The following is a 17,420-nucleotide window of genomic DNA, read 5'->3' on the forward strand; positions in this document are numbered from 1 at the left end:
AGTAAAAATTGATCAAAATTACTTAATAGTTGCATGTAAAATACATGCACATGAATCAGTAGGATTTCTATATATAGCCAACAAAATCCAATAGGAATTGAAAAATTCTATTTAAAATAACTACAAACATTATGACATATTTGGGGGTCATTCCAACAAGAGACATACAACACCAATATGAATACAATTATAAAATGTTCTTCACACAAGTAAAGATCTAAATAATTAAGGAACTAATTACATTGATTATCAATGATTAAACAGTCATAGAATAAGTCAATGTAATAAAAATGACACTACACAAATTAATTTACTTATTCCTTGTTGCACCAAACTGTGGTGTTATTCTTTTTCTAAAATATGATGGTTCTCTGGGAAGGGTGATGGTGTAAGGAGAGGGGGGAAGAGAGGGTCTGGAGACAGCTTTAGTTTCAGTTTAGAGTAGTAATCACTCCAAATGCAGCCAGGAGTTAAAAATTCAAATCTTTTATTGTCTCCTTCAATATAGCCCAGTTAGTTTTCTTAGAGGCCTATCTCACTCCTTGGTTCCAAAAGCTCTTGCAGCTTCTCTGGCAGCTTCAGCCTCCAGCTTTCTCTGAATCTTGGTTCTCCTCTCCCGAATCACCAGTTCTGCCCGACTGCAGTCTCTAGTTTGTCAATCTCCTTAACTAACTGACTGACTGACTGAAGCTCTAAGAGCTTCTTATATATGATCTCTTAAAGGTGTGAACCCAAAGATTGACTCCTCCTCTGAGAGAGTGGGATTGTGGGTTTCTGACTTGTGAATCTCCTGAACTTGTGAACTTCAATGTATGAGCTAATGTGTGAACTCTCAAAGGTGTGAGCTCTAATGTGTGAATTCTCCCACAGGTGTAAATCCTAAGCACATAAACATTGTTTCCATCAACTCTAATGAGTTAACACTAGGATTCTAACACCAAACTACCAAAGAATTACTTTATAGAACTAAATTTTTTAAAAATACCAAAATTTGTTATTATTGACAAAAGGTCAATACTAATAATATCAAGGGAATTAATGGAAAAAATGGAAAGGGGCTCTAACAGCACCAAAGTTTTAACTATATTGCAAAACTGCAATCATCAAAATAATTTTATATTGGGTAAGAAATAGGTTGATGAGAAGAAAAGTTTAAGTACATAATACGTAGAAGCAAATGAGTACAATATAGGCTAGTGTCCAGTTACCCAAAGATCCAGTTATATGAACAAATAACTCACTATTTAACAAAAACTTGAGAACACTAGAAAATACTTTGTCAGAAACTAAGTATAGACCAACATCTCACCACTGCCTACCAATATAAGTTCAAAATAGGTACTTGATTTAGACATAAAGGGTAACTTTATAATATAAGCAAATTAGAGAAGCCATGGGAAGAATTAACTGTCAGATCTGTGGATAGGGGAAGAGTTCATATCAAACTAGCTAAAGAGGTTTCACAATGGATAATTATGATGGTCTAAAAGTTTGTGTACAAACAAAACTAATACAGTTAAAATTAGAAGAGAAGCAGGAAGCAGCCTTATTTTAATTTTATGTATTTGCTTAAAACATAAATGCAAAATAGAAAAAGATTTTTAAAAAAAATTTTTTAATTGCCATATGCACAGCAGAAGATGAGAGGATTCAAAAGATTTTTTTAAAAAAACTTTCATTTTAATCAAATATAAATGAACTGTGCACTGTGTTCAGAACTGTCCATCTTTGCTTTCTTGTAGGTTTTCTTTTCTCTTCTGTACACATTTTACTTTATTCTTTTTTCCCCTTTCCCCCCCTCTCCTGCCAACTCCCCTAAGAAGGTTATAATCAAGAGCAGTTTTTTATATTTATATAGATATTATACATATATACACATATGTAGACATAAATATAATTATATATATTTACATATATATGTATGTATGTATAAATTCATATGCATCTGTGTAAGGCCTTGCTGTACTTGTTCTCTTTCTCTGAAAGTAGAAATCATCCTTCATAAGTCCAAGTCTTTCCATATTTTGCTAAATCCTCATTTCCTATACCACAGCAATATTCTAACCTTCTACTATATAGTTATTTAAGTGTTGATTTTTTCTTTTTTTTTTTAATAATGGCTTCTTATTTTCAAAATATATGCAAAGATAGCTTTCAGCATTTACCCTTGCAAAACCTTGTGTCCATGCACCCCTCCCCTAGACAGCAAATAATTCAATATATGTTAAACATGTGCAATTATTCTATACACCAAAAAAATCAGATCAAAAAGGGGAAAAAATGAGAAAGACAATAAAATGCAAGCAAACAACAACAAAAAAGTGAAAATACTATGTTTTGATCTACACTTAGTTCCCACATTCCTCTCTCTGGGTACAGATGATACCCTCCATCACAAGTCTATTGGAATTGGCCTGAATCATCTCATTGTTGAAAAGAGCTACATCCACCAGAGATGATCATCGCATAATCCTGTTGTTGCTATGTACAGTGTTCACTTGGTTCTACTCATTTCACTTAGTATCAGTTCATATAAGTCTTTCCAGGTCTTTTTGAAATCATCCTGGTGATTGTTTCTTAAAGAACAACAATATTACATTACATTCATATACTTTAACTTATTCAGCCATTCTGCAACTGATGGGCATCTACTCAGTTTCCAGTTTCTTGCCACTACAAAAAGGGCTGCTAGAAACATTTTTGCATATGTGGGTCCCTTTCTGTCCTTTATGATCTCATTGGGATATAAGTCTATCAAAGGTTATGCACAGTTTGATAGCGATTTGGTCGCAGCTCCAAATTGTTCTCCAGAATGGTTGGATCCGTTCACAACTCCACCAACAATGTATTATTGTCCTAGTTTTCCCACATCCCTTCCAACATTTATCATTATCTTTTCCTATCATTTTGCCAGTCTGAGAGATGTAAAATGGTACCTCAGAATTGTCTTAATTTGCATTTCTCTGAACAATAGTGACTTGGAGCATTTTTTAATATGACTAGAAATGGTTTAAATTTTTTCATCTGAAAATTGTCTGTTCATATCCTTTGACCATTTATCAGTTGGTGAATGGCTTATATTTTTATAAATTTGAGTCAGGAACCCTTGAATGTAAATTTTTATTTTCTAGTTTTCTGCTTCCCTTCTAATCTTGGCTACATTGATTTTGTTTGTACAAAACCTTTTTAATTTAATATAATCAAACTTAACCATTTTGCATTTCATAATGTTCTCTTATTTCTTAACTATATAAGGAACTTAATCAAATGGAAAAGAGCCATTCTCTAATTGAAAAATGATCAAAGGCTATATGAGTAAATAAGATGGCAATAATCACATTTTAAAATGCCCAAAATCATTGATTAGAGAAATGCACATGATGGCCACTCTGTGTGGTACTATCCCATATCCATCAAATTGACTAAAGTAACACAAAAGGAAAATGACAAAATGCTAAAAAAAAGTTATGAGACAATGGGTACACGTATGCACTGTATTTGGAAAATTTATGTAGAGGTATGCCCCAAAAGCTAGATATATTCTTTGATCCAGCAACACTGTTACCAGATTTAAACCTCAGAGTTCAAAGGGAAAAATTCTTATGTACAAAAATATTTATATGAATTCTTAGTGATGGCAAAGTATTGAAAATTAAGGGGATACTTATTAATTTGTGGAATGTCTGAAAAAGTTATGGCATCTGAATAATGCAATAGTGTTGGGATTTAAGAAATGATGAGGGAATGTTTTGGGGAAACGTGGACTTGGCTAAACTGATGCAAAGGGAAACCAACAGAATCAGAACAACAGTGTATGAAGTAACAATATGCAAAGACAAACAACTTTGAAAGACTTAGGAATTCTGATCAATACAGTAACCCATTGTGCTTCCACGGATCCATGATGAAACATGTTAAGCACCACTAGATAGAGAACTAATGGACAACCACAACAAAATATCAAGGAACAAGTTTGGCCCCAAAGAAGGTATATAAGAAAATATCTTCTTGGAGCAGCAAGGTGGCGCAGTGGATAGAGCACCAGCCCTGAAGTTAGGAGGACCTTCTTCTACTCCTTTGCAGAGTTGAGGGTTCCACAGTTGTGGAATATAGTCATATATTAAATATTGTATATATTGTCAGGTTTTTGTTTTTTTTTTAGCATATAGTTTGGTTTTGATTTTTTTCCTATTCCTTTTTTTTCTTTAAGCAATGTATAAAAAAGTATCAATGAAATTTTTTTAAAAAAAGAATAAGAACAGGCAGTTTTTTGTTGTTGGCTTTTTTTTTTTTTTAACTAAATTCTATTTTGCTTTCAATCAACAAAAATCTGGCTTCTCTCCCTCTCCTTTTTTTCTCTCCTCCCCACTTTTCTTTGTCTTACTCTTGTAAAAATTAAAGGACATTTGAGATTTAAAAGAAAGAGAACAAAAACAAAATCTCTGTTAAAAACATGACAGGGGCAGCAAGGTGGCACAGTGGATAGAGCACCAGGAGGACCTGAGTTCAAATCTGGTCTCGTGGACACTTAACACTAACAAGCTGTGTGACCCTGGGCAAGTCATTTAACCCCAATTGCCTCAGCAACTCCTTCATACACACACACACACACACACACACACACATAAATGCAGAAATTTGCTTTGTCACATATATATATCTTTGTCACATATGTTGTGTGTGACAAAGCAAATAAATTTCTGCATTGCCCATTTCTTTCTCCCCCCCCAAAAAAAAAATTGCTTCCCTTCTTTGTCAGAACATGGATAGCATGTGTCATCTTTAGTTATTTAGAATCATAAGTGGTTGTGTTACACTGATCAGGATTCTTCAGTCATTAAAATTGTTTGTCTTTATAATATTGCTATTATTGTATACATTTTTCTCCTAGTTCTCTGTATCAATTCATTTTGTATCAGTTCATAAATGTCTTCCTAGGTTTTTGTAAAACAATCCCCACCATAATTTTTTAACATAATATTATCCTATCACATTTTAATATCATAAGTTGTTCAACTCTGCTCAATTGATGGTTAGTTCCTTATTCTTTGCCACTGCAAAAAATTCCTCCTCCTCTTATTTTTCTAACATGTGTGTGTTTTCCCTTTTTTGACCAGTTAAGATGATAGTAAAATTCAAGTGTTGGCTACTCCCCACCTCCTTATTTATGTAGACTTCTACTTTCTCATCTTAAAATGTGACATAATTTTCCCTAACCTTCTCCTCCCTCTCCTTACCACAAATCTATTCCTGTTTCCTCCCTTTCCTTTCTTTTAAGATCATCAAGACATAAAGAATATTCTTAGTTTTCTAATTAGACTTCTCCTTTGCCCCCTCATGATTATAGGTTCAAAATGAACAAATGTATCATTTCCCCATATCCGAATGCAAGAAATTTATCCTTGTTTAGATCCTTATGATCGGTTTTTTCTTTTTTTTCTTGACTTCTTTGCACTTCATAGTTTCTGTACAACTGTAATTTTTTTTTTTTAAATCAGAAATGCTCGCTGCTCTATTTAATTGAAAGTCTATCTATTGTTATGAGCCAGAACTTGAAACAAGGTGTTAATTCAATGGAATTGATAGAAACAATGCTTGTTTACACCTTTGAGAGTTCATACATTGGCTCACACATTGTAGCTCACAGGTATGGGAGATTCACAAAGTTAACTTCGCAACTTTGTGAATTCACACTTCCCATAATCCCACTCTTGGAGGAGGAGTCAACTTTTGAGTTTACACCTCTAAAAGAACATAAAAAGAGTTAGTGAAGTGAGTTCAGTTCGGGAGATTGACAAGCTAGAGACTGCAATCGAACAGAATGAAGGATTTGGAGGAGTAGAACCAAGATTCAGAGGGAGCTGGAGGCAACAAAGGACAAGCTGCAAGAGCTCTTAGAACCAAGCAGAGAGGTAGGCCTCTAAGGAAACTAACCGGGCTATTTTGGAAGAGACAATAAAAGACTGTATTGGAACTGAAATGAATGCTGCCTCCAGAAACCTCCCCAAGAAACCTGCTCCCAGAGAACCATCATATATTTGAGAAAAAGAGAACACCACAGTCTATTTTCCCCTGTAGGATTAAACTCTTTGAGTAAATTATCCTTGGCTCTAACCCTATATCCTTTATCTTCTGGAATATTATATTCAAATCCTTCTTCATACTAAATCATGTGTTAACATAACTGGCTTCTCAGTATTTGAATTTTCTTTTTCTCGCTGCATACATATATATCTATATATGTATATATATTTTTCTTTGAGCTAGCAGCTATAGAATTTGGTTATAATATTGATAGAACTTTTCATTTGGGGGTTTTAAGAGATGAACAGTAAATTCTTTTAAATACACTTTGCTCTCTGGTTCTAAGAGAGATAGGCACTTTTTAAGAATTTAAAGTATGTATAGATTTTGGGGGCGAGATTTAGGGGGTATGGCTTTCAGATCAGTGATTCTCTAATTTTCTCTCTGTTTTCAGGTCAGGTTATTTTTGTTTGGTTGGTTTGGTTTGAAATACTTCACATTTTCTTCTCTTTTTTTCACCCTCAGTGTTTGTTTTAATATTTTTTGTTCTCTTATAGAATCTTTAGCTTCTATTTGATCCATTCCAATTTTTAGGGAGGGTTTTTTTTTTTCTTGGACAGTATTGTGTACTTCTTATTTCAAGCAATTTATTGATTTGCAATTCTTGTTTTTATGACTCATTTTTTTCTAGGATTTTTTTTTCTTCAGTTCTTTCATTTCATTGATAACAACATGTTAACTCTTTTTTCAAACTCTTGCTTCATCTTCAGGAATTTTAACTGAATCTGTGCCTAACCTGTATTTTTCTTTGAAGCTTTGCTTATAGAGGGTTTGTGTCTTAAGTGTCTCTATTACTGTAGATAGCTTTTTATGATTAGACTCTAATTTATTTCTTCAAACTTATTGTTAGGGCTAGGCTCTCTGCACTTCTAACAAGTATGTCTGAGCTAGTCCTGCTGCAGCTTTCTTGAAATATTGCATATTCTATTATTCCAGTATCTCTGAGACAACTCTGACTTTCCATACTCCCAAAATGATCTCATCCTAGGTAAAATTTGATCACTGCCCTCCCTGGTCTGAGCTCTACTAGTTTCTGATCTGGTTTTAGTCTAAATAATAGGTATGTAGCTTTGACCCATTTGGAGTTCCAGTAGACTATTGCTAGACTCAAATACTGTCATCCAACTAGAAATCTCTAATGCTTCAGAATGAGAGGATTGTAGATTTCCCTTTAGTCTGGGATTCTTGCCCTGATTATACCTACACTGACTACATGCTGGGTTATAGGCTAGAATTGAGACTTCACTCTACTTGTGAGGGTCTGAGTCATATAAATGCTGCTTTTTTCTGAACTTGCTCTTTGCTAGATACTTGGCTTAATTCCTGTGACCATTCCTTATCTCTAAATGGAGGTCCCTTCCATCTACTTTGGATCTATGACCCACAACTCAACGGCAAAATTCCCATTTGATACCTGTTTCTCTTCATACACAGCTTCCCATTGACCTGGAATGCTCCAAACACTGAAATACTGGCTAGATTCCATTTCCAATGTTCTCAGATTTCTGTTTCTGCATGCTGCTCAGAATTGGAAAATTGACCCTGATTTTTTCCCCCTTGGATTTCCTCATCAGGATTAGATTTGGAGCATTTTCTTTCTTTCTTTCTTTTTTTTTAAATAACTTTTTATTGATAGAACACATGCCAGGGTAATTTTTTACAGCATTATCCCTTGCATTCACTTCTGTTCCGATTTTCCCCCGCCCTCCCTCCACCCCTTCCCCCAGATGGCAAGCAGTCCTTTACATGTTGAATGGGTTGCAGTATATCCTAGATACAATATATGTGTGCAGAACCGAACAGTTTTCTTGTTGCACAGGGAGAATTGAATTCAGAAGGTATAATAACATGTTGAATGGGTTGCAGTATATCCTAGATACAATATATGTATGCAGAACCGAACAGTTTTCTTGTTGCACAGGGAGAATTGAATTCAGAAGGTATAATAACCCGGGAAGAAAAGCAAAAATGCAAGTAGTTTATATTCATTTCCCAGTGTTCTTTCTCTGGGTGTAGCTGCTTCTGTCCATCTTTGATCAATTAAGGCTCTCTTTATCGAAGAGATCCACTTCCATCAGAATACATCCTCAAACAGTATCGTTGTTGAGGTATATAATGATCTCCTGGTTCTGCTCATTTCATTTAGCATCAGTTCATGTAAGTCTTGCCAGTCTTCTCTGTATTCATCCTGCTGGTCATTCCTTACAGAACAATAATATTCCATAACATTCATATACCACAATTTACTCAACCATTCTCCAATTGATGGACATCCTTTCATTTTTCCAGCTTCTAGCCACTACAAACAGGGCTGCCACAAACATTTTGGCACATACAGGTCCCTTTCCTTTCTTTAGTATCTCTTTGGGATATAAGCCCAGTAGAAACACTGCTGGATCAAAGGGTATGCACAGCTTGATAACTTTTTGAGCATAGTTCCAAATTGCTCGATTTGGAGCATTTTCTAGATCTCTTTGGGGGAATTTTATTGAGGGTAGCTTGTTATATTTCTTCTTGCCATTTCATCATCTCCCACCACATATATTGTACCATAATAAAACAACTCAGGTTCTACTTCATCCCACCATAAAAATTAACAAAAATAACAAAAAAGGAAATTACATACTTATTTCCTTGTAGTAGAAATAAACACAGGAATGCATTAGTGATGGACCTGTGAATTGGTCTAAGAGACATCCTGGAAAGCAGCTTGCAATTATGCCCCAAAAGTCAGTTTCGAGTGTCCATATCCTTTGACACAGCAATACAGCCTAATAGAATTATGTTCCAAAGAAGATCAAAGAATGAGTGAAAGAACCCACATATTAACATTTGGCAGTTCTTTTCTAGTAACAACTAGAAACTTAAGGGAGTGCCCATTATTTGGGTAATAATGGCTGAAGAAATGGTTTTTCAGGATTCCAATTATTCAATAAGAAATGACAAAAAAGGATGATTTTAGAGAAACCTAGGAAAACTTTATAATGGATGCAGAGTGAAGGTGAAGAGAGATAACTGAGCAGAAAATTTATACAATAACAACATAATAAAGGCAAAAAATTTTGAAAGACTTAAGAATTCTCATCACTACAATGTTACAAATCATGATTCCAAGGGATTGAAGTTAAAACACGCTATCTCCTGATTGAGAAGTTGTAAGCTTAGTATGCAGAATAAGACTTAAATTTTGGACAGTTTTAACTTGGAATTTTGTTTTGCTTAACTGCATATTTGTTATAGTAATTTTGCTTTTGCTTTTTTTACCCTTTTCATTTGTTAAACATTTGGGAGAAAAAGAAAAAATGCCTTATCATCAATGAAGTATGAATGGAGGATTTCTGCTTAGAGCATTGGGGAAGAGGTACTTTGGGTTGCTTGAAGAAAGAGAAGAATTTGGAACAGCTGCTGTGGAAAATGGGATAGTGAATCATTAGGTAGTAATAGGATGTTTGTATTGCTTTATTGACAGCCCAGTTGAGATCAAATAACGTGAATTTGTAGTCATCTTTGATTACTTATTCTCCTTCTTCCATATCTACTTCCCACTTTTAGTCATTTCTATCTTCTTTTTTATTACCCCACCCCACCCCACCCCTTTCTACTCAAACAGCTGCCACTTTGGTGAAAGTCCATACACTTGGACTATTTTTGTAGCATGTTGATTGGTCTCCCTGCTTCCAATCTCTTCCCAGTCTTATCCATTTTCTATTTAGCTAGCAAAGTAATTTTCTTAGGTGCAGATTTTACCATATCACTCAATATCCTGGATGATGGCAAAATCACTATATGTAGCTGAGTTAAAGTGGAGGAATTAAGTCAGGTAAATTGAATTAAAGCAGAGGAATAAGTAGGAATTAAGCTATTTGAAGAACTGGAAATTTGGAATATTTAAATGGATAATTTTGGTTACATTAAATTAAAAAGGTTTTACACAAAACTAATGCAGCCAGAATTGGAAGGGAAGCAGAAAGCTGGGCGGAAAATTGTACAACTAACAATGTTTTCTGATACAGGCCTTGTTTCTGAAATTTATAGAGAATTGATTCAGATTTATAAGAATACAAGCTGTTCTCCAACTCGATAAAAGTCAAAAGATACAAACAGACAATTTTCCAAAAAATCAAAGCAATCTTTAGTCATTTGAAAAAATGCTTCAAATCACTATTAATCAGAGAAATGACCATTATGACAACTCTGAGGTACTACTGCACACCTTTTAGATTGGCTAAGATGACAGGAAAAATATTGAATATTGGAGGAGATGTGGAAAACTAGGACACTAATAAGTTATGGTATATGAATGGAATGGAATATTATTATTCTTTAAGAGATGATGAGCAGACTAATATCAGAAAAGCTGGAAAGACTTATATAAACTGATGCTAAGTGAAGGAGCAGAACCAAGAGAACATTGTACATAATAAATAACAACAATATTTGTGATGCTCTACTCTGATGGCTCTTTTCAACAGTGAGGTTATTCAAGGTAATTCCAACAGATTTATAATAGAACGTGTCATCCACTACCAGAAAGAAATATAGAAACTGAATGTGGATCAGAGTACAGTGTTTTCACCTTTTTGTTATTGTTTGCTTGTTTTTTTTTCTTTTGGATTTTTTTTTTTTTTTTTTGCCACAGCATGAATAGGTTTATGGAGATATATTTAGAATAATTGCACATGTTTAATCTATATTGGATTCCCTATTGTCTTGGACAGAGGAGGGGAGAGAGAGAAAAATAAGGTTTTACAAAGGTGAATGTGAAAACTGTCTTTGCAAGTATTTAGAAAAATACTATTAAATTTTAAAAAATTAATATTTGAGAATTGAGATGAATTCAGTGGTAGTGAGTGAATCTGGTAGTGAATATGATAGTGGGTGAATCTGGAAGTAGCACTGGGGAGGAAGGAAATATTTCAATTGCCTCAACATGACCAGTGAAATCAAGGGATATGAGAGGAAGTGTAGCTAATACTGGGAAGTAGTATCAGCAGAAGGAAGCTAGTTCTCATTGAATACTAAAATATGTAAGGAATAAGAAAGGAACAGATTTAATATCAAAAGAAGTTTATTAAATTTAAAGCAGTCATTACAGGACACAATGAAAGAGATGATTATCATCTAGAATGGAATTTTGAGGGTATAAGATTGAAGTAGATGACTTTGGAAATAGCCAGTTGAACTAATAATTGTCCTCCAAAACACATTGTGTGATTTTTGTTCTCTGTGACTGCTGAATCTGTTCCCTTTCCTCTCCCTCAGTATATCCCTCTTTATTTTTATCTGTTAAATTTATAGCCGACTTTACTTTCTTCTTAAAGCTCAACCTAGTATCTCTTAAATGCACTTACATACTCTTGTACTTTATCTGTGTGTTTGTCTTTGTGTGTTATCCATCTGTAAGCTCCATTAAAGTAGAAACATTGTCTTAATTCTGTTTCCTACCGTGTATTTCACTCCCTCTAAACAGAAGGTGCTTGTGTTAGTTGAATGAACAAACCTTTGAAGTTCCTTAGAACTCTCTGTGAACCACTGCTCTCTATAAGCTAAATTAAATGGGAGATGACTCCAAACTGGCCTATTTCCTGTTTTTTTAATACCAGATATGCTATTTTCACTCTCCATGTCTTTGTACCATCCCCCACCCCTCCATGTTCCCAATGCCTACAATTTATTTCTTCCTCATCTCTGCTTCTTAGAAGCTCTAGATTCCTTTAAAGCTTTATTCAAGGGCTACCTCTTAGTGGAGAATGCATGCTGATCTTCCATTTTCAAATGCATTTCTCCCACCAAATCATCATTTGTTTTGTATTGGACAGTGTATGGCTAGTATAGGACCACCTAGGTGCATATCTCATCTTTGCAATATACTTTCTTTGTGACTCTGACCAAATTACTTGATCTTCTTGTGCTCTAAGCAACTAAATCTATAATTAATACATTTAAAGGTATATGTAGAATTGAACGAGGCAAAAATTTAAACCTTTTTTTTTAAACTAGTCTTTTACTTTCTTTGTAATCATTTGTATTTTATCTGATCCTTTTTAAAAGAATTGGAAATTGAGTGGCTGCCCCAATTGAGAAATGGCTGAACAAATTGGGGGATATGATTATAATGGAATATTATTATGCTATAAGAAATGACAAGCAGGATGATTTCAGGAAAGCTTGGAAAGACTTACATGGACTGATACAGAGTGAAATGATCCGAACCAGATTATTGTACATAGTTACAGCAATATTGTACAATGAACAACTGTGAAATAACTTAGCTACTTTTAGCAATACAATTATCCAAGGCAATCCCCAAGGGGACATATTCACACACTCTCTCTTTCTCTTTCTCTTTTTCTCTCTCTCCCCCCTCCTTCTTTATCTCCCTCCCTCTCCTCCCTTCCCTTTCTCTTTTTGTGTCTTCCTTCCTTGTTTTCTTTCTGTTTTATCTTTCTTTCACAAGATGAATAATATGGAAATATGATTGCACATGCATAATCTATATTAGATTGCTTACTGTTTCACAGAAAATTTTGGAACTCAAATTCAAAGTTTTAAAAGTTGTCTTTGCATGTAATTGGGAGGGGGAATAAAAATATTTTTTTAAAAATGATTTTTAAATAAGTGCTAAAGGGGGATTTATGGAACCTGTTCTAAGACTTAAGTTACCAAAAAACGATATTGGCATGTCCTCGTAGAGTAAGTTCTTCATCAGGGGCTTTCTGTACTTAATAAAGTCATAGGCCTAGGACTTATTCCACCTTCTAAATTTACATTTCTGTGGACATGTTGTTTCTTCCTAATAAAGGTAAGCTCCTAGAAAGTTGCTGTTTAAGTTTTGTCTTTGTATAACCAGTGTCTATGATAGACCCTTAATAGCACATAGCTTGTTGAACGAATAATAATTACAGAGTTTGAGCTGAAAGGAATCACAGAGCCATTCATTCATATACATACTTGAAGAAAAATCCCTCATGTCTTGAATTCCTCATGTTGAGAGAACGTACATTCTCCTAAGGCAGCCCATTGCAATTTTGGACAATTCCAATTATTAAGAAATTTCTCTGTATATCAAGTCTGTATTTGCCTCTTGGAAGTTTTTTATCTTTTGTTTCCAAACAAAGCAGAAAACATCTAATACTACTTTGTGGTAGTATTTTAGATACTCAGCTATCATGTTTCCCCTATATAGATATTCAACTATCATGTTTCCCCTATATCTACTCAAGATGTGTCTGACTAGGGCAAAGTACAACAGTACTGCATTACTTCCCTAGTCTTGGCAGTTGTCCTTTTCATAGTATAGCTGAAGATAGCATTAATTTTCTCTATGCCATATACATTATAATGTTTAATAATATTAAACTTGCAGTACCCTAAAAATCCAAAATGTTTTTCAAATGAACTGTATGCTTCCCCGTCTTATACCAAGTACAAACCCTTGAGATATTCTATGGGAAACCTACTTCAGCATGAAATTATCAATAACTACTCTTCTGGAGAATCATTTACACCCAAAGAGAGGACTGTGGGAACTGAGTGTGAATTACATTATATAACATTCTCATTATTTTGTTTGTTCTTTGCTTTCATTTTATCTTCTTTCTCATTTTTTTTCCCTTTTTGATTTGATTTTTCTTGTGCAGCAAGATAATTGTATAAATATGTATACATATATTGGACTTAACCTATATTTTTACCATGTTTAACATATATTGGATTATTTGCGATTTAGGGGAGGGGATGAGGAGAAGGAAGGCTAGAAATTGGAACACAGGTTTTACAAGGATTAATGTTGAAAAATTATCCATGTATATCTTTTGAAAGCTTTTGAAAGCTTTGAAAAGCTTTAATTAAAAAAACAAAACAAAACTAGTCTTCTGAACTGACCAGTTAGCACTGTGACTCTGTTTAACTATACTATTATCTAGTCTCCATCTTTATCTTTTCTGCAAGAACAGCATACTTTTTTAGCTTTTTTTGAGATCTATGTTTACTTTCTCCTGACTAATATAGAAATATATGTTCTGCATGGCTGTACATGTATAACCTATATCAGATTGCTTTCTTTCTCAATGACGGGGGAAACCTGGGAAGGTGGAAGAGAATTTGGAACTTTAAAAAATAAAGAATGTTAAAAACTTTTTATGTGTAATTTTAAAAATTTAAATATTGAAAAAAAGAATAAATAGCCTGAGAAATTTTGTCAAGATCTAGATAAACTATATCCTATAGCATTCCTCTGATCTACTTATCAGTACTAAAATAAAGATTTCTATGATCTCTTCAGCATGAACTTTCAATATAAAATCTTCTTCCACTGAAGCAAATGGTTAAACGATTTGCTAAAGATCACAAGACCAGTCACTGTTAGGATTAAGATCCAGGTCTTCCTGTTAAAAAGAAATGACCTGGCTTTTTTAGTTTTTTAGTTTTTTTTTTTTTTTTAAACTATGTCCTCACTTCCGGTATTCTTTCTCTACATAGATCCTTTTCTTGTAATAAAAATGTATAGTCAAATAAGATAAATTCATAAAGTAGGCATCTCTGGCAGTATAAGTTTCATTTCATCTGTATAGATAGGCCACTGTCACTCTACCAAGAAGAGGATATATATTTCATCATTCTTTTGGAATCAAGATTATTCACTGCATTGATAAGAGGTTCCAGTAGTTTTTAATCTTGATTAGATTGTGTCATTCCATTGTATGTTTTCTTGGTACTGGTTACTCTTTTTTCTGTATCAGTTTATGAGTCTTCCCAAGTTTCCTTGACTTTTTTAATATTTGTTTTTCCTTTTTGATGCAGCAGTATCCCATTACATTCATATACTACAGCTTGTTTAGCCATCCCTCAATTAATGGTCACTAACTTAACCTGACCTTATCCTTTGTTTTCTTTTTCCACATAGGATGGACAGAATGACAGAAGATGCCCTTCGCCTGAATCTGCTGAAGCGAAGCCTGGACCAGGCAGATGAACGTGATGATGTCCTGGCAAAAAGACTCAAGATGGAAGGACATGAAGCCATGGAGCGATTAAAAATGTTAGCACTGCTCAAAAGGAAGGACCTGGCAGGCATTGAGATGCCCCATGAGTTACCTACCAAACAGGATGGTGGTGGCGGTGGTGGCAAGGGCTATGAGGAGAAACTTAATGGGAATCTGAGGCCGCATGGGGATAATAGGACTGCTGGACGGCCAGGCAAGGAGAACATCAATGATGAGCCTGTGGACATGAGTGCTAGGAGAAGGTAGGGTTCAACCTAACTTTTTCTAGTAGAGTTTATTCTGTGAAAAGCCTTATGAAAAAGTAAAATGTATTTCAAAGAACAATTTTTTATCCCTCCAATCAAAGCAGGAATTTTTCTGTTACTTGTTTAGCCAACTGTGGAATGGAGAGGGGAAATGTATATTATCTATACCTGCACATGAAACTCCCTCATTTTAAAGCAATATTCTCATGGTATAGCTAATAGGATTGAGATGTGTATATGTCTTGGCCTCTCTCAGTTCTACTCTTGTTTAGTGACTTGTTAGTAATTAACAAAGGGAATTAATTCTTTGAGTTACTCCTGACATATCTGTAACCCAGTGCTAATTTGTAAGACTTTCTTTTCAGATTTCCAAACTAGGTCTATAACTTATTTTAGCCACAGAATTTAGCTAAAGTGAAATCTTCACTTTAGATTGAATCAATTTTAAATTGTGCATGTGCTATTCTGCCAACACAGCAAGAGGGAGGACAGAACTTAGCTTTTTTTAGGTCTTCTAGGAAGTTATCTTTGTTAAGCAATTTCCTCCCTTCCTTTAGCTTCTTCTTGTCTGGTCAGTCAAAAAAGAGTACAAGAAACAATGGAGTGTACATTAGGGGCTTTGGACTACAATTAGAGGGCAAAGAGAATGTATAGGAAAGAGTCTGGTTGAGGAGGAAGAAGAGGAAGTTTCTCAGTCATAGTGATGTCTTCCAGAAAGACTAGCTTGGTGAATCTCAGTCTTTATAAGAACTGTCTGAGTCCTCATTTTAGCTGGAGAGTTCGATACTATTAGCTCCTTTTCCTTTGCTGTGAGAAGCTGGTAATTCTTAACTAGGTAGTACTTGGCTGTTTTATGAGAGTTAAATCAAACTGGTTGATTTGTTCTCTGCGAGTTCATGTTCTTTGGAGAGGAACAGAAGTGGAGGAAAGGTACATATGGCTTCTGAATTTAAATGGCCTCTGAAATCCTTCTCAACTCTGAAACTCAGAAATCTGAAAGCAGGAGAATAGGTATTTGCATTTCCAAATTGTCTTTGTTGTCTCTTTATCACGAAGTTGGAAAGTTACATGGTGACTTCTGTTCAGAAAAGCCTTTTTGGATCTAGAGAGTACCTAATGTCTCTCATTCTCCTTAGAATTAAGAGGGAAATAGCAGTTATTTCTGCTTAGTTTCTCTCACTGTAAGATTAAAATTAGTAACTACTTAGCTTCAACATCTACCAGTCTGAGTCACAGAAGATGACAGTAGAGAGTAAGGGCCTTGATGATCTGTCCCCCATTGAGTAGGCCTTTGGACTTAACATTTTTGTGTTAAAGATTTTGTCAAAGATTCTATATGCTTAGGGTGGGAACAAATAGCTGTTCATCTTGCTAGAAGTTTAATAGAAGAGATTGGAACCCTAACTCAAAAGTCTGGGGGGAATGGGAACTTGGCAGAGAGATGATATATTGATTAGCCACTTCCATGTTATGGGTTTCATCTTTTAACTACTAGATCTCTCATTGCCACCATTCTCTTGTGTATTACAGAATTCATTGTTCCTAGAAAAGGAATTGCATTTGAAGTTGTTTTTAAATATGACTTTGTAATACATACTAACTGAACCCAAAGTTTCTAGCTAATTCTTTGCCTTGAACGGGAACCCAAGTGGCAGAGTGGATAGTACTGGATTTGGGGTCAGGAAATATCTGCCATTTAGTCAGTGTGACACTTAGTTTGATTGTCTCAATATTGACCATGTAGAATAACTTTTATGGTATATGATTCAACCGAAGTCAGATGGGAGGTGGACTTACATAAAGAACTGTTGGCTCAAGAGGTAAAAAAGGGGAAAACCAGCCAGACCTCAAAATGATCTGTCCATATTAATTTAGAGAGAAAAAATAAACAAAAATAAGTCAGATGAAAACAAAAATAAATTCCTGTTTAGATCTTTTACCGACCTTGACACCCATTCAGTTGTAACCATTCCTGTGTCCTAATCCTCAATTTGCTATCTTTGCTTGGTGGTTTTTTAAACATCTTTGGACTTTCTTCTTTCCCTATGGTCTTATCTCTAGTAGAATTTGGTTAATACAGACAAGT

At 34.6% G+C, this 17,420-nt stretch overlaps 1 protein-coding gene across 4 annotated transcripts in view; it reads left to right on the forward strand.

The window, feature by feature from the left end:
• The window catches only part of GATAD2B (GATA zinc finger domain containing 2B), a 99,049-nt gene that overhangs the window by 67,994 nt on the left and 13,635 nt on the right, over positions 1 to 17,420 (forward strand). For all 4 annotated transcript variants that reach the window (XM_051994006.1, XM_051994007.1, XM_051994009.1 and 1 more), the window contains one exon: positions 14,990 to 15,331. In XM_051994006.1, coding sequence (XP_051849966.1) covers positions 14,991 to 15,331 — 341 coding nt within the window. In that variant the 5' untranslated portion in view covers position 14,990. The remainder of the gene's footprint in view (positions 1 to 14,989; positions 15,332 to 17,420) is intronic.

Source organism: Antechinus flavipes, chromosome 4 (assembly GCF_016432865.1).
Source record: "Antechinus flavipes isolate AdamAnt ecotype Samford, QLD, Australia chromosome 4, AdamAnt_v2, whole genome shotgun sequence".
In the NCBI taxonomy this organism is placed as follows: Eukaryota; Metazoa; Chordata; class Mammalia; order Dasyuromorphia; family Dasyuridae; genus Antechinus; species Antechinus flavipes.